The 27,462-nt window shown below is 40.7% G+C and overlaps 2 protein-coding genes across 3 annotated transcripts in view; both read left to right on the forward strand.

Annotated features, from left to right (window-relative positions):
- LOC120858522 (fatty acyl-CoA reductase 2) overlaps positions 1-27,462 on the forward strand; it is a 178,056-nt gene that overhangs the window by 61,511 nt on the left and 89,083 nt on the right. Inside the window, exon 1 of one of the 2 annotated variants that reach the window (XM_040234624.1) lies at positions 25,750-25,936. The exons of the other annotated variant lie outside the window; for it this stretch is intronic. The gene's annotated coding sequence lies outside the window, so the exon portion shown is untranslated. Of the gene's footprint in view, positions 1-25,749; positions 25,937-27,462 lie in introns of those variants that run through there. 2 annotated transcript variants of the gene reach the window in all.
- LOC120858523 (solute carrier family 25 member 39-like) lies at positions 13,519-15,042 on the forward strand. The gene has a single exon (XM_040234626.1). The coding sequence runs from the start codon at positions 13,619-13,621 to the stop codon at positions 14,672-14,674; it is 1,056 nt and encodes a 351-aa protein (XP_040090560.1). The 5' UTR covers positions 13,519-13,618; the 3' UTR covers positions 14,675-15,042.

Genomic DNA, 27,462 nt, shown 5'->3' on the forward strand with positions numbered 1-27,462 from the left:
TTTGTTTGAGCCCTCTGAGCTTCTCTAGTGGATATGAGACTTGATTCTAAATGCAATTTTGCCCCTCCTACTGTCTTTCTGGGGCTTCTCCTTTGCCCTTGGATATGGGGTATCTCCTCAAAGTCGCTCCTGTGCTATGCAGCCGCTGCTGCTACTGATTATATTCTTTGCAGCCAAAAATGAAAAAGCTCTATACAGTCAGCAAAAACAAGACTGGGAGCTGACTGTGGCTCAGATCATAAACTCCTTATTGCCAAATTCAGACTTAAATTGAAGAAAGTAGGGAAAACCACTAGATGATTCAGGTATGACCTAAATCAAATCCCACACAGTTATACAGTGGAAGTGACAAATAGATTCAAGGGATTTGATCTGATAGACAGAGTGCCTGAAGAACTATGGATGGAGGTTGATAACATTCTACAGGGGGCCATGATCAAGACCATCCCCAAGAAAAATAAATGCAAAAAGGCAAATGGTTGTCTGAGGAGGCCTTACAAATAGCTGTGAAAAGAAGAGAAGCTAAAGGAAAAGGATAAAAGGAAAGTTATACCCATCTGAATGCAGAGTTTCAAAGAATAGAAAGGAGAGATAAGAAAGCTGACCTCAGTTGCCAATGCACAGAAATAGAGGAAAACAATAGAATGGGAAAGACTAGAGATCTCTTCAAGAAAACTAGAGATACTAAGGGAATATTTCATGCAAACATGGGCACAATAAAGGACAGGAATGGTATGAACCTAACAGAAGCAGAAGATTTTGAGAAGAGGTGGCAGGAGTACAAAGAAGAACTACACAAAAAAGACCTTCATGACCCAGATAATCACGATGGTGTGATCACTCACCTAGAGCCAGACATCCTGGAATGTGAAGTCGAATGGGCCTTAGGAAACATCACTACAAACAAAGCTAGTGGAGGTGATGAATTCCAGTTGAGCTATTTCAAATCCTAAAAGATGATGCTATGAAAGTGCAGCACTCAATTTGCCAGCAAATTTGGAGAACTCAGCAGTGGCCACAGGACTGGAAAAGGTCAGTTTTCATTCCAATCCAACAGAAAGGCAATCCCAAAGAATGTTCAAACTACTGCACTATTGCACTCATCACACACACTAGCAAAGTAATGCTCAAAATTCTCCAAGCCAGGCTTCAACAGAACATGAACCGTGAACTTCTAGATGTTCAAGCTGGATTTAGAAAAGGCAGAGGAACCAGAGATCAAACTGCCGACATCCATTGGCTCATCAAAAAGCCGAGAGAGTTCCAGAAAAACATATATTTCTCCTTTATTGACTATGCCAAAGACTTTGACTGTTTGGATCACAACAGTGTGTGGAAAATTCTTCAAGAGATGGGAATACCAGATCACCTTACCTGCCTCTTGAGAAATCTGTATGCAGGTCAAGAAGCAGCAGTTAAAACTGGACATCGAACAACAGACTGGTTCCATATTGGGAAAAGTGTATGTCAAAACTGTATATTGTCACCCTGCTTATTTAACTTATGTGCAGAGTACATCATGAGAAATGCTGGGCTGGATTAAGCCCAAGCTGGAATCAAGATTGCCGGGAGAAATATCAATAACCTCAGATATGCAAATGACACCAAACTTATAGCAGAAGGCAAAGAAAAACTAAAGAGTCTCTTGATGAAAGTGAAAGAGGAGAGTGAAAAAGCTGGCTTAAAACTCAACATTCAGAAAACTAAGATCATGGCATCGGGTACCATCACTTCATGGTAAATAAGTGGGGAAACAATGGAAACGGTGAGAGACTTTATTTTGGGGGGCTCCAATATCACTGCAGATGGTGATTGTAGCCATGAAACTAAAAGACACTTACTCCTTGAAAGAAAAGCTATGACCAACCTCAACAGCGTATTAAAAAGCAGAGACACTACTTTGCCAACAAAGGTCCATCTAATCCAAGCCATGGTTTTTCCAGTAGTCATGTATGGGTGGGAGATTTGGACTATAAAGAAAGCAGAGTGCTGAAGAATTGATGCTTTTGAACTGTGGTGTTGGAGAAGACTCTTGAGAGTCCCTTGGACTGCAAGGAGATCCAGCCAGTCCATCCTAAAGGAGATCAGTCCTGAATATTCATTGGAAGGAGATGCTGAAGCTGAAACTCCAATACTTTGGCCACCTGATGCAGAGAACTGACTCATTGGAAAGACCCTGATGCTGGGAAAGATTGAAGGTGGGAGGAGAAGGGGACGACAGAGGATGAGATGGTTGGATGGCATCACCGACTCAATGGACATGAGTTTGGGTAAGCTCCGGGAGTTGATGATGGACAGGGAGGCCTGGCGTGCTGCAGTGCATGAGGTCGCTAAGAGTTGGACACGACTGAGCAACTGAACTGAACTGACTGATAGGATAGGGTGTGTTGCCATGCAAATATCACAGCTTTTGCCTTTTTTACTGTTCAATCATGCTCCTGCCATCCACTTTTACTGACAGGTTCACTATGGCCAGTTTTGTAAGAAGATATGCAGTTGTCTGGTTTTCAGGTAGCACCTCTCAGGTGACACTGGTGGTAAAGAACCTGCCTGCCAGTGCAGGAGACATAAGAGATGCAGGTTTGATCCCTGGGTCAGGAAGATCCCCTGGAGGAGGGCATGACTACCAACTCCAGCGTTCTTGCCTGGAGAATTCCATGGACAGAGGAGCCTGGTCGGCTACCATGCATGGAGTCGAAGAGAGTTGAATGTGACTGACCACACACACACAGTAAGAATTTATGAACTGTGGTCTTGGGCAAAATGCTGGAGAGAAGAAACAGAGAAATTTTTTTGGACATTGTGGCTCAAAAGACAGACTTATAAAATATGAGCCAATTAAAGAATAAATGAATGCTAAAGTGAGAAGTGCTTAAAACAGCTGCACTACCTGTTCTGAAAAGGAAATGATGATTGTGTGCTTTGGAGTGCTTATCTGAAACATGGGACTTACTTATGAGTGGGATTTAATTTCCAGGTCATGGGAGAAAAATGAGCAACATCATGGGAGAATGTTCCAATAACAAAATATAACGTTGGTGTGACAAAATAGAAACGACTGTGGGAAAAGCACTCTGCTTTAGGCATTTTAGTCTGGAGAGGATACACACAGGACTCTCTAAAGGAGAACAGATCTAGCTAGAAGATAAGCTAGAAGGCTGTTGCAAAAATTCAGTTCAGTTCAGTTCAGTCGCTCAGTCGTGTCTGACTTTTTGCGACCCCATGAATCGCAGCATGCCAGGCCTCCCTGTCCATCACCATCTCCTGGAGTCCACTCAGACTCACGTCCATCGAGTCAGTGATGCCATCCAGCCATCTCATCCTCAGTCGTCCCCTTCTCCTCCTGCCCCCAATCCCTCCCAGCATCAGAGTCTTTTCCAATGAGTCAACTCTTCGCATGAGGTGGCCAAAGTACTGGAGCTTCAGCTTTAGCATCATTCCTTCCAAAGAAATCCAGGGCTGATCTCCTTCAGAATGGACTGGTTGGATCTCCTTGCAGTCCAAGGGACTCTCAAGAGTCTTCTCCAACACCACAGTTCAAAAGCATCTGTTCTTCAGCGCTTAGCCTTCTTCACAGTCCAACTCTCACATCCATACATGACCACAGGAAAAACCATAGCCTTGACTAGACGGACCTTAGTCAGCAAAGTAATGTCTCTGCTTTTGAATATACTATCTAGGTTGGTCATAACTTTTCTTCCAAGGAGCAAAAATTCAGACGGGGTAATTTGGACCTGAACTAAAATCAAAGATCTGCACAAGAAAAAGAAGATCCAAGAAAAATCTCATTTTCTGAAAGGGTATAAAATTGTATAAACTTTCTAATTTAAAAGAAACCTTAGAGAACATATAGTTTAATGAATAACAAAATGTTTTCCTCTGGTATCAGTGTTTTCAGCAAAGATTTTTGTCTTTAGAAATGCTTTTGATGTTACAAGTATGTTCCTAAAAAGCCTTCTCTCACTGCCTTTCTTCTTTTTTCCCATAGATGAGGTTAAAGTGAAAAGTGAAACACAGTCTCTCAGTTGTGTCTGACTCTGGGACCTCATGGTCTATAGCTTGCCAGTCTCCTCTGTCCTTGTCATTTTCTCGGCAAGAATACTAGAGTGGGTAGCCATTCCTTTCTCCAGGGGATCTTCCCAACCCAAGGATTGAACCCAGGTCTTCTGAATTGCAGGCTGACTCTTTACTGTCTGAGCCTTCAGGGATGGAGTAGAGCCATCAGGATGGAGTAGAGTAGATCAGTCATCACTGTATTTGTTTTGAGAATCGGACTAGCCTGTGTTCTAGTTCATCTGAAACTGAACCTGTACATTTCATCAAGTGATGCCTTCCTTTAGGATGAATAGGTTTTTTTAGTAGTTTGCTACTGCTGCTAGGTCGCTTCAGTCGTGTCTGACTCTGTGTGACTCCATAGATGGCAGTCCACCAGGCTCCCCCATTCCTGGGATTCTCCAGGCAAGAACACTGGAGTGGGTTGCCATTTCCTTCTCCAATGCATGAAAGTGAAAAGTGAAAGGGAAGTCGCTCAGTCGTGTCCGACTCTTCGCTCCCCCATAGACTGCAGCCCACCAGGCTCCTCTGTCCATGTGAATTTCCAGGCAAGAGTACTGGAGTAGGGCGCCATTGCCTTCTCCCTTTTAGTAGTTTACAAAAGCTAAATTGGTCTAGGGGTGGGAGCAGTGATGTCACCAGCTCAGACTGGGAAGAAGGCATCACTGCCAATGAACTTTTAATCCTGCTGGTGGAAAATATAGAAGTTAGTGTTGCTAGGCAGTCTGGGTAGAAATGAATAGTATAAGACTGCCTCCTTGCCACTAGTTTTTTTTTTTTGAACATATCAGGACTTTTCTGCAACAAAGAACACACACACATACAGTAAAGTGTAAAAGAAAAAATGATGAATTCAATCAGACAAACTAATGTCAAACTCAACCCTGTCCCTACCTCCTCATTCACATATACTAATTTTGTGACATTGGCAAGTCACTTAATTTCTTCTTGTTTCCTAAACTTCTCTTGCTTCATCTCATCAGCATCAAAACAATTGTTAATATATGGTAGGCAGTTTATAAATATTTTTGTGAGACAAATAATCAGAAAAAATTACATTTCCTTGTAATCAAGGATGAAGAAATACAAAGAGTTGTCCACAGAAGGCACTTGTTAGTTTGTTCCAGGACTGATTTCAAAGCCCAAGCTCTTTACGCCACCTCACCCCAGTGGTGCACGTGGTCAAGTAGAGCTTATGCTATGTGTGGTCATTTCTGCCTCTAGTAGTTGTTTGTCCTTGTAGGTATATAAATAAAAAATGGTAGAGCCTGGGTGCGTCAGCTGTGACAACAAGAATGGCTGACTTTTCTGTGGCTAGCTGGGCTTTTTATTAAATATTCAGTTTTGATGCCAGTTAGCAGAGTATTATGCTAGCCAGCCCAAATTTGACTTACTCTTATAAAAATGTGTATTCAAATTAGAAAAAAAAAAAAAAAGTTCACCAGTCTCCCAAGACACAGTACTGCAGTACTGGTAACCCTTTACGGACACCACTGTAAAAGTTTGCAAATCCCTTTAAACACAAAGAATAATGACAAAAGACACCAGCCCACCAACCACAGTTCAGCAGAGGTGGAAAGTCGACTTCAAATGTGCTGGTATTTTTTTCTTTATCAACTTTATTGAGGAATGACTTATACATGATAAGCTACGTCTAAAATGAATGAATTCCAGCCATCATATACACTGATAAAATAACCAGTCAATACCTAGAACAATTCCACAAACCTAGAATGGTTCATCATTCCTTTTTAAATGTCCATCCGTTCCTCTAACCTTGACACCAGGAAACCACTGTTCTATTGTTGACACCATAGATTAAATTTTAATTTACATAAATTGAAAACTAAAGTAAAAATGTATCATTCATATAAGTATGGAAAGGCATTCACTACTTTCATGTCTATATTGGTTATACACACATTTTTATCCGTATATGAAGCAGACTGGTGTTGATGGGGCTAATCTTTAGCTCTGCAGAGTCACATTCTTCCTACAGATACTCTTGAATAATCCTGGCAAAGAATTGGATAAGCCCCTTCCATCCTCTTTCTAAGACTTTTCCCAAGCGCTTCACATTTACCAGATGCATGCACATCACTGTATTTGACTGATAAGAACCATGTCATGTATTTTATGGCAAGGTCAGTATATCTACACATTGAGAAAACTATATTCAGAGAGACTGACATTTCTAGTGAGCGGCTGACCAAGAGAGAATCCAGTTTTTCCTCTCCTTTTGCAGTAGTCATGTCATCATGAACAAGGGAACCTATAATAATAATAAATCCAGCCGTCACATGAATCCCTAGAGAACTATTAATAACTCCTGTATAACTTTCCAATCATAGAGTTAGAAAATTAAATTGGAAAAGATGGAGTTGTGTGAGTGTTCTGAGTTGAACTGTGTCCCTTCTTCTCCCCTGCAAATTCACATGTTGACGTCCTAACCCCAGAGCCTCAGAATGTGACCACATTGGAAAATAGGGTTGCTGCAGATGTAGTTAGTTAAGATGAAACCATACTGAAGAAAGGCAGGCCCATCATCCAGGGTGACCAGAGTCTTTATAAAAAGAGGAAACTTTGGACACTGATACCCACAGGGATAAAAGCACATGAAGACTGGAACTATATAGTCACAATCCAAGAAACCACCAGAAGCTAAGAAAGAGGCCTGGGAGAATTCATTCTCTGTCATCTCAGGGGTAGTGTGGCCTTAGCATCACCTTGGTTTTGAACTTCTGGCCTCCAGAACTATGAGACATCTTCTCTTGTTCCAAGCCACCCAGCTTGTAGTACTTTGTTGCAGCAGCCCAAGGGAACAAATCTAATAGAGCAATGAGTGAGCAACAAGAAAACACAAACTATACTACAACATGAAGAAAGTATATATTTTATAAAGTACACTTAAGATCTTTTGCTGAACGTTAATGCTGATTAAGATTGCCCAGAAAGTTAATTGATAGACTCAGACACTTTGAAAAGATAAAGAAATTCCAGGTTGTCCCAACATTGCTCTAACTTGCATCATAGATGAATACACTTTCATGTCTGGAAGAAATAATAAGGTCACCATGCTCAGCCTTTCAGTGGATAATTGAGTGTCTTTGACTATATACTAGCTAACTGGTTTTTTCAGCCTCTGCTTGGATACATCTGCTAACTCCTAGGGCTGCTGCTGTTGCTAAGTAGCTTCAGTCGTGTCCAACTCTGTGCGACCCCATAGACGGCAGCCCATCCGGCTCCCCCATCCCTGGTATTCTCCAGGCAAGAACACTGGAATGGGTTGCCATTTCCTTCTCCAATGCAAGAAAGTGAAAAGTGAAAGTGAAGTCGCTCAGTCGTGTCTGACTCTTCAAGACCGCATGAACTGCAGCCCACCAGACTCCTCCGTCCGTGGGATTTTCCAGGCAAGAGTACTGGAGTGGGTTGCCATTGCCTTCTCCAAACTGCTAGGGCAACCCACTCTATCTTTAGAAGCTCTGATTAAAATAGGATTTCTTAGGTTAAACTGAACTGTATCTATCTATAGCTTTTACCCATTCATTATAGTTTAGTTTCTTAAAGCAAGAAAGAATGCATTTAATTTCCTTTTCACAGGTCGGGTCCTTTCAGTGTTTCACATCAATCGTGTCACTCCTCAGTCATTTGCTCCCTGAAATAGCCCTTGAGTTCTTTTTACTATTACTCACATGACACAGTCTGATCAGCTCCATAGAGTGGTCTAGTTTATCTCATTTCTTTTAGAGTGGAACATATAGATCTTGATAATGGTCACAATAGTGGAGATTAGAATTAAGTTAAATATACTATTATTCTAGATAATACCCTTCAATTAATGGTGGCTCCATGATAAAGAATCTGCCTGCAGTGCAGGATCTGCCAGAGACACGGATTCAATCCCTGGGTTGCAAAGATCACTTGGAGGAATAAATGGCAACCCACTCCAGTATTCACACCTGGAGAATCCCATGGACAAAGGAGCCTGGTGGGCTATAACGATAAGGTCCCAAAGAGTGAGACATGACTGAAGTAACTTAGCTAGCAAGATTATATTAACTTTGGGGAGCATCACCGTATTCAGTTGTTGTTGTTATTGTTCAGTTGCTCAGTCCTGTCCTACTCTTTGTGACCCCATGGACTGCAGCACATCAAGCTTTGTCCTTCACCATCTTCCAGAGTTTGCTCAAACTCATGTCCATTGATTGAGTCAATGATTCCATACTACTGTCTCATCCTCTATTGTTCTCTTCTCTTCCTGTCCTTAATCTTTTCCATCATCAGGGTCTTTTCCAGTGAGTCAGCTCTTCGCATCAGGTGGGCAAAGTATTGGAGCTTCAGCTTCAGCATCAGTCCTTCCAGTGAATATTCAGAGTTGATTTTCTTTAGGATTGACTGGTTGGATCTCCTTGCTGTCCAAGGGACTCTCAAGAATCTTCTCCAGCATCACAGTTTGAAAGCATCAATTCTTCCCAGTACTCCACCTTTTTTATTGTCCAGATCTCACATCCTACACGTCTAGTGGAAAAACCATAGCTTTGACTATATGGACCTTTGTAGGCAAAGTAATGTCTCTGTTTTTGAATATGCTGTCTAGGTTGGTCATAGCTTTTCTTATAAGGAGCAAGTGTCTTTTAATATCATGGCTGCAGTCACCGCCCACAGTGATTTTGGAGCCCAAGAAAATAAAATTTGTCATTGTTTCTATTTTTTCCCCGTCTATTTGCCATGAAGTGATGGGACCAGATCTTCATTTTTTGAATGTTGAGTTATAAGCCAACTTGTTCACTCTCCTCTTTCACCTTCATCAGGAGGCTCTTTATGTTCAGATATTGCATAAAATTAACTAAAGTTCCTGAGTCATTTTTTCCACCAAATAAGCTGCATGATGATAGGCTTTGGCTTGATCATCAAGAACCATAAGTGGTCTGGTGCTTAGATAAGTCATCAAATAAATGAATGAATATATGTGTATACACACACACACACACACACACACATACATACACACACACACACACATATATATATATACACACAAATGCTAAACAATGCATTCCCTCCTGAACTTACACCATTTGGGAGGAGGGGGTTTTTACTTTATTTTGTTAAGCTCCACCAGAAAAGAAATACCTTCTAACCAGTAAAGAATCCTATCATTTATCACGTATCTTCCAGATAGCAAGAACCTTCCATGTGTTCACAAATTGTTTCTTCTGCACACTTTGATAGCATTGAGGAAAACAGACATTTTAAGACTTGGTCTATATCTGTACTTCAACTTAGACTTGCTCTGTATTCCAGACAAGTATTAAAACCTGTTTTCTCCAGCAGTAAAATGGTACTAATATAAGATATTGTGTGTGTAAATTTAGTTGATTGTGTGTGCATGTGTGTATGCATATTTATAGATGGCTGCCTCACCAGGATTTTTATGCTAACAAAAATCCTGGGGCTTCCCTGCTGTCTCAGTGTTAAAGAATCAGCCTGCTAGTGTAGGAGACATGGGTTCAATCTCTGATCTAGGAGGATCTCACATGCCACAGGGCAACTAAGCCTGTGCGCCGCAACTATTGAATCTGTGCTCTAGAGCCCAGGAGCCAAACTACCGAAGCCCTGGTGCCCCAGAGCCCATGCTCTGCAACAAGAGAAGCCATCACAGTGAGAAGCCTCCGTGCCACAACTAGAGAGTAGGCCCCGTTTGCTGCAACCAGAGAAAAGCCTGTGCAGCAGTGAAGATCCAGCCCAGCCAAAAAAATAAATAAACAAAATTATAAAAACTCTATTTAATCCTTTAATAGTTTTAGTTATAACATAGTGACTTATGGGATCACTTTGCCTTCTGTGTTTATATAACAATCCCAGACTATAACTTTATGTCAAGGAGGAAAGAGTGTGAACTGCATTCTATTCCATTTTCCAAATGAATAATTCAATCTTATAAAATAATTGACTCTATCTCTTGTGCTAGATATTCTGTATATTGAATGAAGAAACATGTTTTCCTTGACTTGCAGGGATGTTAAAGACTGATGAGATATATTTACAAAGTGCTACACAAGTTAGAGGAAAACTAACTTTGACAGCATCTTGATAGAGACATGAATGCTATGTATATCAAGAAAAATCAATATATCAAAAAGTTCTGTTTCAGAAGATATATTTTGAATAGCTTGAACTCTCTATTTGATATACTTTGGCTCTCTTAGTTACCTTATTGTCAAACTAATTTAACTATAGTCATTTTCATGAGGAACAGTTTCATGTTAGTTTTTCTTTTTAAATGAAGCATAACTAAATCTTCAATTTTCTGTTAAATTTCAATCAAAAATTATAAAACAATTCAGAAGGTTTTTATTTTAATGACATATGATGAAATCACATTAATCAACCAAGAGTATATATAGCCCATATAATGATAATGAACACTGATCAAGGGATTCACATTATGCCTTTGTCAGAAGAGCTACTAAACTTTGCTAGTGAAAGAAAAATACCAGTGTGATTCTGTTTTTAAATTTCCTAATGGAAGATCCAAACTTTGTGTTTGGATATGACATTCCCTATAAATCACTCAAAGGACAGAGAAATGAAAAGTGATTCATACATAGCCATTTGTTAGCCAATTACTACAGCATATTGCTTAAATGGTTGTATATTTTGGAATAATATGGAACTCCCTGTCCCAGACTGTTTTACATGATACTTATGACCATATGTTAGTTACAGGTAAACCCAACCTTAAATATCCTATTCTACTGTTGCTATAAGATTGTTTTTATTTTATGAACTAGAAATGCAGGTCAGATGTGTTTTTCACTTAATACATTGACTTTTTTGTGTTAATTATGCCCAAACATTTTTCCAGTTGTATTAAGAAGTAATTGACATAATTGACTGTATAAGTTTAAGGTATACAACATGATGGTTTGATTTACATATATTGTGAAATGATTATTAAAATAGATCCCACTAACATCCATCTTTTAATATAGATACATAGATAAAGATAAAATATAGATACATATATAGAGAAAAGAAAGAAGAGAATGAAGGGAAAACCTTGTGACAAGAACTCAAGATTTACTCTCTTAAGAACGTTCCTATATATTGTACACCAATGTTAGCTGTAGCCATCACATTTTACATTATATCCCTAAAACTAATTATCTTATAACTGGAAGTTTGCATTATTTATACCTTCCTCCAATGCCCCTATCCCCAGTCCTCACCATTAATAACCACAAGTCTGATCTCTTTTTGTATGAGTTTTTAACTTTTTTTCTATACATAAGTGAGATCATACATTATTTTGTCTTTATCTGATTTCACTTTAGCATAATGACTTCAAGATCCATCCGTGTTCTTGCAAATGGTAAGACTTCATTATTTTTATGGAATTAAATAAATAATGGAATAACATTCCATTTCATATCAGTTCAGTTCAGTTCAGTTCAGTTCAGTCGCTCAGTTGTGTCCGACTCTTTGTGACCCCATGAATCGCAGCACGCCAGGCCTCCCTGTCCATCACCATCTCCCGGAGTTCACTCACACTCACGTCCATCGAGTCCATGATGCCATCCAGCCATCTCATCCTTGGTCGTCCCCTTCTCCTCCTGCCCCCACTCTGTCCCAGCATCAGAGTCTTTTCCAATGAGTCAACTCTTCGCATGAGGTGGCCAAAGTACTGGAGCTTCAGCTTTAGCATCATTCCTTCCAAGAAATCCCAGGGTTGATCTCCTTCAGAATGGACTGGTTGGATCTCCTTGCTGTCCAAGGGACTCTTAAGAGTCTTCTCCAACACCACAGTTCAAACGCATCAATTCTTCAGCACTCAGCCTTCTTCACAGTCCAACTCTCACATCCATACATGACCACAGGAAAAACCATAGCCTTGACTAGGCGGACCTTAGTCACAAAGTAATGTCTCTGCTTTTGAATATACTATCTAGGTTGGTCATAACTTTTCTTCCAAGGAGTAAGCGTCTTTTAATTTCATGGCTGCAGTCACCATCTGCAGTGATTTTGGATCCCAAAAAAATAAAATCTGACACTGTTTCTACTGTTTCCCCATCTATTTCCCATGAAGTGATGGGACCGGATGCCATGATCTTCATTTTCTGAATGTTGAGCTTTAAGCCAACTTTTTCACTCTCCTCTTTCACTTTCATCAAGAGGCTTTTTAACTCCTCTTCACTTTCTGCCATAAGGGTGGTGTCATCTGCATATCTGAGGTGATTCATATTTCTCCCAGCAATCTTGATTCCAGCTTGTGTTTCTTCCAGCCCAGCGTTTCTCATGATGTACTCTGCATATAAGTTAAGTAAGCAGGGTGACAATATAGAGCCTTGACGTACTCCTTTTCCTATTTGGAACCAGTCTGTTGTTCCATGTCCAGTTCTAACTGTTGCTTCCTGACCTGCATATAGGTTTCTCAAAAGGCAGGTGAGGTGGTCTGGTATTCCCATCTCTTGAAGAATTTTCCACAGTTTATTGTGATCCACAGTCAAAGGCTTTGGCATAGTCAATAAAGCAGAAATAGATGTTTTTCTGGAACTCTCTTGCTTTTTCCATGATCCAGTGGATGTTGGCAATTTGATCTCTGGCTCCTCTGCCTTTTCTAAAACCAGCTTGAATATCAGGGAATTCACGGTTCACGTATTGCTGAATTCTGGCTTGGAGAATTTTGAGCATTACTTTACTAGCATGTGAGATGAGTGCAATTGTGCGGTAGTTTGAGCATTCTTTGGCATTGCCTTTCTTTGGGATTGGAATGAAAACTGACCTTTTCCAGTCCTCTGGCCACTGCTGAGTTTTCCAAACTTGCTGGCATATTGAGTGCAGCACTTTCACAGCATCATCTTTCAGGATTTGAAACAGCTCAACTGGAATTCCATCACCTCCACTAGCTTTGTTCATAGTGATGCTTTCTAAGGCCCACTTGACTTCACATTCCAAGATGTCTGGCTCTAGATTAGTGATCACACCATCATGATTATCTGGGTCGTGAAGATCTTTTTTGTACAGTTCTTCTGTGTATTCTTGCCACCTCTTCTTAATATCTTCTGCTTCTGTTATGTCCATACTATTTCTGTCCTTTATCGAGCCCATCTTTGCATGAAATGTTCCCTTGGTATCTCTAATTTTCTTGAAGAGATCTCTAGTCTTTCCCATTCTGTTGATTTCCTCTATTTCTTTGCATTGATCGCTGAAGAAGGCTTTCTTATCTCTTCTTGCTATTCTTTGGAACTCTGCATTCAGATGCTTATATCTTTCCTTTTCTCCTTTGCTTTTCGCCTCTCTTCTTTACGCAGCTATTTGTAAGGCCTCCCCAGACAGCCATTTTGCTTTTTTGCATTTCTTTTCCATGGGGATGGTCTTGATCCCTGCTCCTGTATAATGTCACGAACCTCAGTCCATAGTTCATCAGGCACTCTGTCTATCAGATCTAGACCCCTAGAGCGCGCGCGGAGCCCGCACCGGCGGCGGAGCCGCTATGGGTCCGCCCGGCCCCGGGCACCACGCCGCTCCAGCACCGGCCTAGAGCCAGAACTGAAGCTACAAGATGGCTGACCAGGACCCAGGGGGCATTAGCCCCCTCCAACAAATGGTGGCATCTGGCACGGGGGCTGTTGTCATCTCCCTTTTCATGACCCCCCTGGATGTGGTGAAGGTACGCTTGCAGTCTCAGCACCCCTCAGTGGCCAGTGAGCTGATGCCTCCCTCCAGACTCTGGAGCCTCTCCTACGCCAAATGGAAGTGCCTCCTGTACTGCAATGGTGTCCTAGAGCCCCTCTACCTGTGCCCAAATGGTGCCCGCTGTGCCACCTGGTTTCAGGACCCCACTCGCTTCACTGGTACCATGGATGCTTTCGTGAAGATCGTGCGGCACGAGGGTACCACGACCCTGTGGAGCGGCCTCCCAGCCACCCTGGTGATGACTGTGCCAGCCACTGCCGCCTACTTCACCGCCTACGACCAACTCAAGGCCTTCCTGTGTGGTCGAGCCCTGACCTCTGACCTCTACGCTCCCATGGTGGCTGGCGCACTGGCTCGCCTGGGCACCGTGACTGTGATCAGCCCCCTAGAGCTGGTGCGGACAAAGCTGCAGGCTCAGCACCTATCATACCGGGAGCTGGGCACCTGTGTCCGAGCAGCTGTGGCTCAGGGTGGCTGGCGCTCACTCTGGCTGGGCTGGGGTCCCACTGCCCTTAGGGATGTGCCCTTCTCAGCTCTGTACTGGTTCAACTATGAGCTGGTGAAGAGCTGGCTGAGTGGGCTCAGGCCAAAGGAACAGACCTCTGTGGGCATCAGCTTTGTCGCTGGCGGCATCTCGGGGATGGTGGCGGCCACCCTGACTCTACCCTTCGATGTGGTGAAGACTCAGCACCAGGTCGCGCTAGGAGCAGTGGAGGCTGTGAGAGTGATGCCCCCACACACCGACTCCACGTGGCTGCTGCTCCGGAGGATCCTGGCCGAGTCAGGCACCAGGGGCCTCTTTGCAGGCTTCCTCCCGAGGATCATCAAGGCTGCCCCTTCCTGTGCCATCATGATCAGCACTTATGAGTTCGGCAAAAGCTTCTTCCAGAGGCTCAACAGGGAACAGCTTCTGAGCCCTTGAAAAGAGCGAGGGGACAAGGATCCTACCTCTTCCATGGACAGGGTGGGGCAGGAGGAGACTGAGCCAAGTGCCTTTTCCTTCAGCACTGAGTGGAGGGGCCTCCTTTCTCTTTCCTCCCCACTCAGCCTCAGGGGTAGGGGAATGCCCCTCTGCACCCACCCAGAGCACCCCACCAACCCCTGACTGCTTCCTGCTGTTCCCCATTCCCCGGCCCTGAGAATCGTCACTCTCTCCCCTCAAGTTCAAGACCAAATCTGCTCACTTCTCCCCTCATTTCCCTGTGGGTTTGCAAAACCCTGGGCCTGGCGTAGTCTGCACCCTCTCCTGTTAATTTGTTGAGTCTAAAGATGATAAACTTCTTTCCAGTGGAAAAAAAAAAAAAGATCTAGACCCTTAAATCTATTTCTCACTTCCACTGTATAATCGTAAGGGATTTGATTTAGGTCATACCTGAATGGTCTAGCGGTTTTCCCTACTTTCTTCAATTTAAGTCTGAATTTGGCAATAAGGAGTTCATGATCTGAACCACGGTCAGCTCCCGGTCTTGTTTTTGTTGACTGTATAGAGCTTCTCCATCTTTGGCTGCAAAGAATACACTCAATCTGATTTCGGTATTGACCATCTGGTGATGTCCATGTGTAGAGTCTTCTCTTGTGTTGTTGGAAGAGGGTGTTTGCTATGACCAGTGCATTTTCTTGGCAAAACTCTATTAGTCTTTGCTTTCTTTCACTCCACATTCCAAGGCCAAATTTTCCTGTTACTCCAGGTGTTTCTTGACTTCCTACTTTTGCATTCCAGTCCCCTATCATGAAAAGGACATCTTTTTTGGGTGTTAGTTCTAAAAGATCTTGTCAGTCTTCATAAAACTGTTCAACTTCAGTTTCTTCAGTGTTACTGGTTGGGGCATAGACTTGGATAACTGTAATATTGAATGGTTTGCCTTGGAGACGAACAGAGATCATTCTGTCGTTTTTGAGATTGCATCCAAGTACTGCATTTCAGACTCTTTTGTTGACCGTGATGGCTACTGCATTTCTTCTGAGGAATTCCTGCCCGCAGTAGTAGATGTAATGGTCATCTGCCATATTGTTTTTATTTATCATTCATCTATCAATAGACACAGGTTGTTTCCATGACCTGGCTATTGTAAGTAACACTACTATGAAGATAGTGTGCAGGTATCTTTTGGGGTCAGTGTTGTCATTACCTTTGGATATATTCCTAGAACTGGAATTGCTGGATCATATGGTAGTTCTATTTTTAATTTATTGAGGATCCTCCATACTGTTTTCTGTAGTCCAGACATTTCTTAAATAACCTTATAATATTTTATTGCATGGCTAAATGAATTTCTTTATTCTTCTGTTCTTTATTCTTTATTGTAAGATTTTTTTTTACAGTTTTTTTTCCCCTTATTATAAGTAATGCAGTGATGAATAGGGGCAATATTTTATTAGGAAAAGTAGAAAATTATAGAGTGTGGAAATCAGCCTTCACATGTCTAAGGAAATAAAGAATAAAAAAAGTCTGAGTGATAATGGGGGAAGACTTAGAGGTATAAAAATGAAAGTAAGGGTGCACCAGAAAGGGCGTGAGAAGGTCCAAGATATAGTTTACTTGCCAGTGTGATCCCAGAACCATCTTTCTACTTGTTTGAAAGTGCCTGGCTCTAACAGAAACCTGGAATACTTATCAAGACTTCACTTGATCTAAGTAGAAAATGTATTTTAACTACAAATCTGTGGTTAACATACCCTATATATTAGTGGTATTTGGTTAACCACTTAAAGAATATAATAGTTAGAAATTCCCAAAGTATGTTTAGAAATCTGTTTACTGGAAATAAATACATACTCATCAATAAAAAATATGAATCTGAACCTGAATCTGTTATAAGGCAAATACTTTAAAATCTGACATCTACTTCCTCTGCCCTAAAAATAAAACAAATACATTCTCTTGAAGAAAAAGGAGTCATTGCTAATTCTAGTAACCACTTTCCAGTCCTCATTCTTGCTGACCTGCCTATTCTGTTTACCACTGATCACCACTGTCTTTAATAGTTCCTCTTCATGATTGTGACCTCTACTCTTCATTTCTACTTTTACTTCTCTAGCTGATTTCTCTCTGACTCATTTTTTATGTTTTACACATAGAGTTACTCGGGTGCTCTCTTCTCTTCTGTATTCTTTACTATCACTTGCAAAGTTATCTGTTTATTCTATTCCACATGCATTTGACCCTCAAATTTGTGTCCAGCCCATATCTATTTTCAGATCCTCAAAAAGGATGAATTTTTAAAAAAATAACATCTAGAAAATTGCTGAAAAACAAGGATAAAGAGAAAAATGTTAAAAAGTAGCTGTAAGGGAGAAAAGTTATATTCAGGAAAACCACAGTAAGAAAAACAACTGACATCTCAGAAACAATGAATTTATATCTAAGATAGTTACCACTATTACCTACTAAATGCTTCCCAGGTGGAAATAACAGGAAAGAGTCTGCCTGCCGTTGCATTTGCTGCAGGAGACTTGGATTTGATCTCTGGGTCGGGAAGGTCCCCTGGAGGGAGAAATGACAACACACTCCAGTATTCTTACTAGGAGAATCCCATGGACAGAGGACACTTGGATGCTACAGATCATAGGGTTGCAGAGAGTCAGACATGACTGAAGCAATTTAGCATGCACAGGGCTTATATGAGAAATTAAATGGGTTAATATCATTAATCACTTAATAATAGTGAACAGTATCTGGCACAAAGTAAATTCTAAATAAATGTTTGTTATGTAAAATAAAAGCTACATGGTAGTTGGTATTGTAAGTTGTTAAAATATCCATTGGGAAAAAATTTCTGGAAACAAATGAGACAATACCAAATACTGTAACTTATGTGGCATTTACTTTTTCCTTCATACTTTCTATAATCATGTACTACTATTATTATTGCTGCTGCTGCTAAGTTGCTTCAGTGGTGTCCGACTCTGTGCGACCCCATAGATGGCAGCCCACCAGGCTCCCCCGTCCCTGGGATTCTCCAGGCAAGAACACTGGAGTGGGTTGCCATTTCCTTCTCCAGTGCATGAAAGTGAAAAGTGAAAGTGAAGTCGCTCAGTCTTGTCCGACTCCTAGTGACCCCATGGACTGCAGCCTACCAGGCTCCTCGGTCCATAGTATTTTCCAGGCAAGAGTACTGGAGTGGGTTGCCATTGCCTTCTCCAACTAGTATTATTACAATACAATTTTGATACAAGGTATGATCCATAGAAACAGAGACTTTATATAGTTCACTGTGTACCTCAGCACCTAGAACAGTACCTACTCCTCTATAAATTAGCTCATACCTTGAAGATGAGAAAATACTTTTTGAAAATAGTTCCTAATATATATGTTGCAACTATGTATACAAGAAAGAAAAAGAGCACAGATAAATAGAGTTTAGACCCATTTAAGTTCTTAAAAATTGAAAGTGGGTTATTTAGAAAAATATAAATAATTTTGCAATTACTTATATCTGTAGTGCAGATAATCAGCCCTTTCATTTTCAAAAGACCCCAAGGAGGAATATGATAGCATCATTTAGATTCCCTTTTTCTAAAAGCTTTAGTGTTTCTTATTCAGATATAGAAAACTTTTTTTTTTCCTTTTGGAGGATTGTGTTTAGGATCAAATCATTTATTATTATGGTACCTTACTGCATGCTTGCATGCTAAGCCGCTTCAGTTGTATCTGACTCTTTGCCACCCTATAGACTGTAGTCCATGAATCTCTTTTGTCCATGGGATTCTGGAGGCAAGAATACTGGAGTGGGTTGCCATGACCTCCTCCAGGGGATCTTCTTGACCCAACGATCGATTCTCAACCCAGCGATCTGTTACAGCTCCTGCATTGCATTCTTTACTGCTGAGCCACTGGGGGAGTCCATGGTACTCATTACGATTGAAGACAATTTTAGCGCTTCGGGGATGATTTAGAGATCATCCGTGCGTATTACAAATGAGCAAACTGAGCTCATTGAGGTTACAGGGCTAATCAGTCACAGAGCTGGAGCTAAAACCCAGGGCTTCTCTTTGACATCCAAGGTTAGTTTTTAATGGACTCTGGCCTTGGCAGCTCTTATATAGTTTCCTTCAGTTTTTCACATTCGCTGTTAGATTTTCCTTGCTAATGGATGTCAGTTATACTGTTAGATCAAGAGCAGTATTCTTTGGGGGAATACAGTGGAAAGCTTAGCTCGTATCTTACCATAAATTGAAAGCAATAGGAATCCTATGGGTAAATAATTTTTGAGTATATAGGAAAGATTTTTAATTTACAGTAATCCTAAGGAAGATCCCCTGGAGAAGGAAATGGCAACCCACTCCAGTACTCTTGCCTGGAAAATTCCACGGACAGAGGAGCCTTGTAAGCTATAGTCCATGGGGTCGCAAAGAGTCAGACACGACTGAGCGAATATTGGAATTGGAATCCTAGAGAGAGGTAGTTTGTTCTCATAAATGAGTTGTTATATTTCTCTATTTATCTAATGGATGACTTTGACAATAATATGGAAAAATCTACAATTTGATCTTAAAGTCAAGGACTTTTTACTATTTATTAGTACTTCCCTTAGAAAATGGTGATTTACCTATTTACCTATTTATGACTAGTGTAAGTGCACATTTTTTTCTCCATGCACCAATATTTCCTCTCTTTATCCTCTGTCCTATCTCCTAATTAGGATTTTTGGAGACTGATATATTTTGAAAGCAAGTGACTGTTTTCAATTAGAAAAATGCAAATATCCTAATTATTATTGGTTCCTTCTCTTCAAAATATATTCAAGCTGAGCTGAAATTTAACTGCTATAAATACCCCTTCTATTTAATTTATTTTGGGGAGTTTGCAATTTATCAAGTTATTTCAAATATTTTGTTTCTATTGCATGATCTACTTCCAGTTTTTTCCCCTTTCTAGCCCTACTATTGTGCTGTATGCCTACGAATGTTATGTCATTATTATTACCACTAATGTTAGAAAATGAGTTTGTTTTAGGATTAATGTGAATAGTAACTTTTATTTTAAATGAAAAAAAAAAAAAACAAACCTAGAGATGATACTTAGGGAAGTATTTTAACTTTTCTATGTTTGCTTGTATGACCAGCCCCTCTTCACCTTTATTAACCAACTGTCATAAGAAAACGTATCTCTGATCATTACAAGCTCTTTTATCTTTGAGAATTTTTTTCACAAATGCCCTGTGTAGAGTCTGAATCATAAGTTAACCATCAGTTCGGTTCAGTTCAGTTCAGATCAGTTCAGTTCAGGGGCTCAGTCGTGTCTGACTCTTTGTAATTCCATGGACTGCAGCACGCCAGGCCTCCCTGTCCATCACCAACTCCCAGAGTTTACTCAAACTCATGTCCATTGAGTTGGTGATGCCATCCAACAATCTCATCCTCTGTCGTCCCCTTCTCCTCCTGCCTTCAATCTTTCTCAGCATCGGGGTCATTTCCAATGAGTCAGTTCTTCTCATCAGGTGGCCAAAGTATAGGAGTTTCAGCTTCAATATCAGTCCTTTCAATGAATATTCAGGATTGATTTCCTTTAGGATTGACTGGTTGGATCTCCTTGCAGTCCAAGGGACTCTCAAGAGTCTTCTCCAGCACCACAGTTCAAAAGCATCAGTTCTTCAGCACTCTGCTTTCTTTATAGTCCCACTCTCACATTCATACATGACTACTAGAAAAACCATAGTCTTGACTAGATGGACCTTTGTTGGCAAAGTAATGTCTCTGCTTTTGAATATGCTATCTAGGTTGGTCATAACTTTTCTTTCTTCCAAGGAGTAAGTGTCTTTTAATTTCATGTCTGCAGTCACAATCTGTGGTGATTTGGGAGGCCAAAAAAATAAAGTCTGTCACGCTTTCCACTGTTTCCCCATGTATTTTCCATGAAGTTATGGGACTGGATGCCATGATCTTAGTTTTTTAAATGTTGAGTTTTAAGCCAACTTATTCATTCTCCTCTTTCACTTTCATCAAGAGGCTCTTTAGTTCTTCTTCACTTTCTGCCATAAGGGTGGTGTCATCTGCATATCTGAGGTTATTGATATTTCTCCCTGCAGTCTTGATTTCAGCTTATGCTTCATCTGGCCCAGCATTGCTCATGATATACTCTGCATATAAGTTAAATAAGCAGGGTGACAGTATACAGCCTTGACGTACTCCTTTCCCAATTTGGAACCAGTCTGTTGTTCCATGTCCAGTTCTAACTGTTGCTTCCTGACCTGCATACAGATTTCCTAAGAGGCAGGTCAGGTGGTCTGGTATTCCCATCTCTTTAAGAATTTTCCAAAGTTTGTTGTGATCCACACAGTCAAAGGCATTGGCATAGTCAATAAAGCAGAAATAGAAGTTTTTTCTGGAACTCTCTCAGTTTTTCAATGATCCATCGGATATTGGCAATTTGATCTCTAGTTCCTCTGCCTCTTCTAAATCCAGCTTGAACATCTGGAAGTTCATGGTTCATATATTGCTGAAGCGTGGCTTGGAAAATTTAGAGCATTACTTTACTAGCATGTGAGATGAGTGCAATTGTGCAGTAGTTTGAGCATTCTTTGGCATTGCCTTTCTTTAGGATTGGAATGAAAACTGACCTTTTCCAGTCCTGTAGCCACTGCTAAGTTTTCCAAATGTGCTGGCATATTGAGTACAGCACTTTCATAGCATCATCTTTTAGGATTTGAAATGACTCAACTGGAATTCCATTTCCTCCACTAGCTTTGTTTGTAGTGATGCTTCCTAAGGCCCAGTTGACTTCACATTCCAGGATGTCTGGCTCTAGGTGTGTGATCACACCATTGTGATTATCTGAGTCTTAAAGATCTTTTTTGTACAGTTCTGTGTATTCTTGCCACCTCTTCTTAATATCTTCTGCTTCTGTTGGGTGCATAATGTTTCTGTCCTTTATTGAGAGACTAGAGATCTCTTCAAGAAAATAGAGATACCAAGGGAACATTTCATGCAAAGATGGGCTCAGTAAAATAGAGAAGTCAACCATAGTAATATTTCATTCCATTGTTCAGTTCAGTTCAGTTGCTCAGTTGTATCTGACTCTTTGCGACCTCAAGAACTGCAGCACACCAGGCCTCCCTGTCCATCACCAACTCCCAGAGTCCACCCAAACCCATGTCCATTGAGTTGGTGATACCATCCAACCATCTCATCCTCTGTAATCCCCTTCTCCTCCTGCTCTCAATCTTTGCCAGCATCAGGGTCTTTTCAAATGAGTCTGCTCTTCATATCAGGTGGCCAAAGTATTGGAGTTTCAGCTTCAACATGAGTCCTACCAGTGAACACACAGGACTGATCTCCTTTAGGATGATTGTTAAGCAGAAGTTATTCTGATACTTGTTAAAAATGGCAAGGAAGACTTTATTCCAGACTATTGTGATAGCGGGAGAGGTTGAACTCAACTCCAAGTACAAACAGGGATGAGTAGGACTTTATAGCTGACAGGATGAGGACGAGCATGGCAGATACTAAGAAGGGCTCCTTCTGATATTTATGATATTAAGGTGAGGATGAGGAAAGGAACTTGATTAGATACCAAGGTGGAGGAAGAGGAGCTTGATTGGATTTCTAGAGTGGGAAAGATTCTTAATAAACTGACTAAGGAGAGTTCTTTTCTAAAAATGGATTCAGCAGGTCAAGGTTGAGACATTGTCAAGAAGAGGGCTCAAAGGAACCTGACTAAAGTTTGGTCAAGAAGGGAGTCTTTGTGACCGTAACCTTTCTACATTTGGATTTACTCTCTAATATGAATGATGATCTGACTGGCACTCAGATTATCAGCTCCTTATTGCAAAATTAAGGCTCAAATTAAAGAAAGTAGGGAAGCCCACTAGGCCATTCAGGTATGATCTAAATCAAATCTCATGAGTATACAGTAGAGCTGACAAATAGATTCAAGGGACTACATCTGATAGAGTGCCTGAAGAACTCTGGATGGAGGTTCATAACATTGTACAAGAGGTGGTGACCCAAACTGTCCTCAAGAAAAATAAATGTAAGAAGGCAAAGGGGTTGTTTGAGGAGGCCTTACAAATAGCTGTGAAAAGAAGAGAAGCATAAGGCAAAGGAGAAAGGGAAAGATATACCCAGGTGAATGCAGAGTTCCAGAGAATAGCAAGGAGAGATAAGAAAGCCTTAAGTGAACAATGCAAAGAAATGAAGGAAAACAATAGAATGGGAAAGAGTAGAGATTTCTTTAAGAAAATCAGAGATACCAAGGAATATTTCATGTAAAGATAGGCACAATAAAGGACAAAAATGGCAAGTACCTAACAGAAGCAGAAGAGATTAAGAAAAGGTGGCAAGAATACACAGAAGAACTGTACAAAAAAGTCTTAATGACTCAGATAACCAATGGTGTGATCACTCACCTAGAGCCAAACATCCTGGAGTGTCAAGTCAAGTGGGCCTTAGGAAGTATCATTACTAACAAAGCTAATGGATGATGGAATCCCAACTGAGCTACTTCAAATCCTAAAAGATGATGCTATGAAAGTGCTTCACTCATTATGCCAGAAAATTTGGAAAAACTCAGCAGTGGCCACAGGACTGGAAAAAGTCAGTTTTCATTCCAACCCCAAAGAAAGGCAATGCCAAAGAATGTTCAGATTGCACTCATTTCACATGCTAGCAAGATTCTGCCCCAAATCTTTCAAGATAGGCTTTAACACTGCATGAACCAAGAACTTCCAAATGTACAAGCTGGATTTAGAAAAGGCAGAGGAACCAGAGATAAATTGCCACAATATGCCACTGGATCATAGAAAAAGCAATGGGATTCCAAAAAAACATCTACTTCATTGACTGTGCTAAAACCTTTGACTGTGTGGATCACAACAAACTGTGGAATATTTTTAATGACATGGAAATACCAGATCACATTGTCTGCCTCCTGAGAAACCTGTATGCAGGATAAAAAGGAACAGTTAGAACTAGACATGGAACAACAATCTGGTTCCTAATTGGGAAAGGAGTACATCAGGGCTGTATATTTTCACCCTGCTTATTTAACTTACATGCAGAGTACATCAGGTGAAATGCCAGGCTGTCTGAATCACAAGCTGGGATAAAGATTGCAGGGAGAAATATCAACAATCTCAGATATCCAGATGATATCACCCTTACAACAAAAAAATGAAGAGAAGCTAAAGAGCCTCTTGATGAAGGTGAAAAAGGAGAGTATGAGAAAGCTGGCTTAAAACTCAGCATTCAAAAAACAAAGATCATGGTATTTGGTTCCATCTCTTCCTGACAAATAGATGGGGAAAATGTGGAAACAGTGGCAGATTTTATTTTCTTGGGCTCCAAAATCAATGTGGATGGCCACTGCAGCCACAAAATTAAAATACACTTGCTCCTTGGAAGAATAGCTATGACAAACCTAGACAGCGTATTAAAAAGCAGAGATATCACTTCGCCAACAAAAGTCCTTATAGTCCAAGCTATGGTTTTTCCAGGAGTCATGTATGGATGTAAGAGTTGAACCATAACAAAGGCTGAACACTGAAGAATTGATGCTTTCAAACTGTGTCATCGGAGAAGACTCTAGAGTCCTTTAGACTGCAAAATCAAACCAGTCCATCCTGAAGGAAATCAACCCTGAATTTTTACTGGAGGGACTGATGCTGAAGCTGAAGCTCCAATACTTTGGCCACCTGATGTGAAGAGCCGACTCACTGGAAAAGACCCTGATGCTGGGAAAAACTGAGGGCAAGAGGAGAAGGGGGTGACAGAGAATGAGATGTTTGGATGGTATCACTGACTCAGTGGATGTGAATTTTGGGAAATTCAGGGAGATAGTGAAGGACAGGGAAGGCTGGTGTGCTACAGTTCATGGGTCACAAAGTGTCGGACTTGACTTAGCAACTGTCTTCAAAAAAACAATGGCCCAATGTGAGCTTCCCAGGTGGCACTAGTGGTAAAGAACCCACCTGTCAATGCAGAAGACATAGAGATGGGTGTTTGATCTCTGAGTTGAGAAGATCCCCTGGAGGGGGGCATGGCAACCCACTCCAGTATTCTTGCTGGAGAATCCCATAGATAGAGGAGCCTACTGGGCTGCAGTCCATGGGGTCATAAAGAGCTGGACATGACTGAAGCGACTTAGCACACACACTCACATGGCTCAATTTAGAATGCTAGAGATACTGTCCTAGTTCTACATCTGTGGGAGATAAGCTCTGTTATCACTCATAATGATAGTTGAGTAGAATCAAGGTCTTTATCAGCATGAAGTCTTTTAGCCCAACTGTACCCACACTGATGATATCTTCCAAGTGAAATCCAGGAAATCCATTCAAACTCAGAGAATGATGAGAATATTTGTAGTATTTGTATTGAACTATTTGCCAGGCACTACCCTGGATAGTTTATGTAAATTAATCATGCAAATCCTTACTGCAATCTTCTGATATAAGTACTATTATAATATCACCCTCATCCCAGGATTTCAGGCAGATTAACTAAAGCATATAGCACTTACAAAACATGTCCAAAGTTACTTAATTAAAATATGTCAGAGTTGCAATTGGAACCTAAGTGATATAACTTTTGGAATACTGCTCCTAATCGTTGTACATTCCTGCTTCTGTGAAATCTCTAGCCCTCCTTTTTTGCAAACAAACACAGACAACTGGGAGTTGAGTGAAGGGGCAGTGGAAGAATATATTAAGTCCATGTATTTTGGCACATTCTTCACATTTAGAGCTCTTTCTTTCTATTACCTAGTGCAGTACTTTAGATAGCAGGTCACCAGTAATTTTGTTTTGTTGGATGAATGATAAGTGAATAAATTGCTACATGATATTTGGTTCCTGATCACCAGTGAGATAACCAAATTAATGTTTCTCAAAATCTCGCACACTGAGGAAGGCTGCAATGGCAATATTTTAAGACAAGAAAGCATTATGTGCATTTCACAACACACAGGTGATTGCAGCAGTTCCTGGGGGCCGCACCCATAGAGCCCTCCTGTCAGCTTGGGCTGAGCTGGACCTCTGTCACCTGGATATAACAGTGCATGAGCCTTCCTCTCCTGAGCTTTTAGATCTCCACTGGTGAGAGGCTGTTGGGTCATGGGATGCCCTGGACGCCCCTATCATTGCTTCTTAGGCCTGATTTAAATTCTTCTGCTACATTTCCTGCTTGACTCTTACCTTCCCTTTTTGTCCAAGAGAAACCCGAAGCCTGAAAAAAAGAAAGACAAAAGGTAAGAAGAAAACAAGAAATGAACAGAGTCCTAGACATTGCTAAAGTTATTAGTAGGAGTGACAAGCTAAATGAGCCTTGGGGTGACAGACGGGTTCTTTATTTCATTTTCACTTTTCCATGGTCTCCACTATAGCTCGTCAGAACTCATTTATCCTAAGAAATCAAATACTTTCTGTGAAGTAGAATCAATAAATCTGCAATGTTCTAAATTGCTTAAAAATGAGTACTTGGTTCACCTGGGGCTGTGACGTATAAGCCAAATAATGGTTGTGAGTTATTTAAATGTTTGAATGAAGAAAAATTGCTTTTTGCTATGACTTCATGACATGAAATGCTGAACTTTTGTTTCATACAATAGTATGAAAGACCTAGGAGGCCAGGGACCAAGGGGGTTGGGTGGAAGGTGGTTGTTGGTGATCTCTGAAATTCAATTCTGCCCTGAGTGTGCGCATTACCAAGTGTCACTTCAGCATGTCTGGTAGAGGCTGACAGTCTAAGAGTTTTTATATGGGGTTCAAACATAGACTACAGTAGCAAGGAACTTGAGAGCTCCAGGGAGAAATATGATATTTCAGGTGCATTTGGTTATTTTATTGAATTTGCCTGGAAAAATCCATTTAAAATTTTAATTTGCATACTCAGAGCAGAGGTTAATCATTCCATCTCATGCCTGATAATAGATTTGTGTGCTTTTGTGTGTATGTGTGTGTTTTTTCATTAAATAAGCAGCTTCAAAGTGTTCAAAAGGCAGCTTGTTGTATTTCACTGGACATGGGAGTATTGGACTGGGACATTCATTCTATAAATATTTTGCCAACATTTTTGCTTCACCTGGCACGTGTTCTAAGTGTATAAATACCAAAGTAATGATTTGTTAGACTTAGGCAGTGTTTTTAAAAGATATTAATAGCACATTTAAATTGCAAAGTGAAATTAGTACAATAGTATGAAAGACCTAGGATTGTATAGACTAACTGAAAGGTCACTACTCTGTGCTTAATTGACTCATGTTCTTTTTTGAAGTAAATGGATACAAAAGTAATGCTAATTAACTTGTAGTCAGTTAACTTCCCAAATAAAAAACACTTTCAGACTAGTTGCTTATCCTCTCTGAGCCTCAGTTTTCTCATTTGTAATAATCATGCTTGCCTCAAACGATTGTTGTAGGAGTAAGTAGGATAATACACATGAAACCCTTACCAGAAGGTTTAGGACAGAAGGTCCTGGCTATTATTGTTTTTGCTGTTGTTAGTCCAAGTTCAGAGCTGTAGGACAGCTCCAGTTATGTTTTACTCTAAACAATTAGCATAAATTTTTCCCAGTGGGAAAACTGAATGGAGAGACTCTGGACTGCCCTATAATAACAGTGCCAGTGACAACTTATATAGGACTCTGGCCTTTCTGGCTATCTAATAGGAATGTAGAACAAAGGCTGATGTGGAAATTTTAAGATAAACAGCAAGAGTTAAGGAAGCGATCATGCTCTCCCTGGCGTGGGGCCACCACAGCTTTGCTCAGCAGTTG

Source organism: Oryx dammah, unplaced genomic scaffold (assembly GCF_014754425.2).
Source record: "Oryx dammah isolate SB20612 unplaced genomic scaffold, SCBI_Odam_1.1 HiC_scaffold_29, whole genome shotgun sequence".
Classification (NCBI taxonomy): Eukaryota; Metazoa; Chordata; class Mammalia; order Artiodactyla; family Bovidae; genus Oryx; species Oryx dammah.

What these genes read in the sequence shown, in the direction of transcription:
- LOC120858523 (XM_040234626.1), top strand. Translation starts at nt 13,619, where the DNA reads ATGGCTGACCAGGACCCAGGGGGCATTAGCCCCCTCCAACAAATGGTG.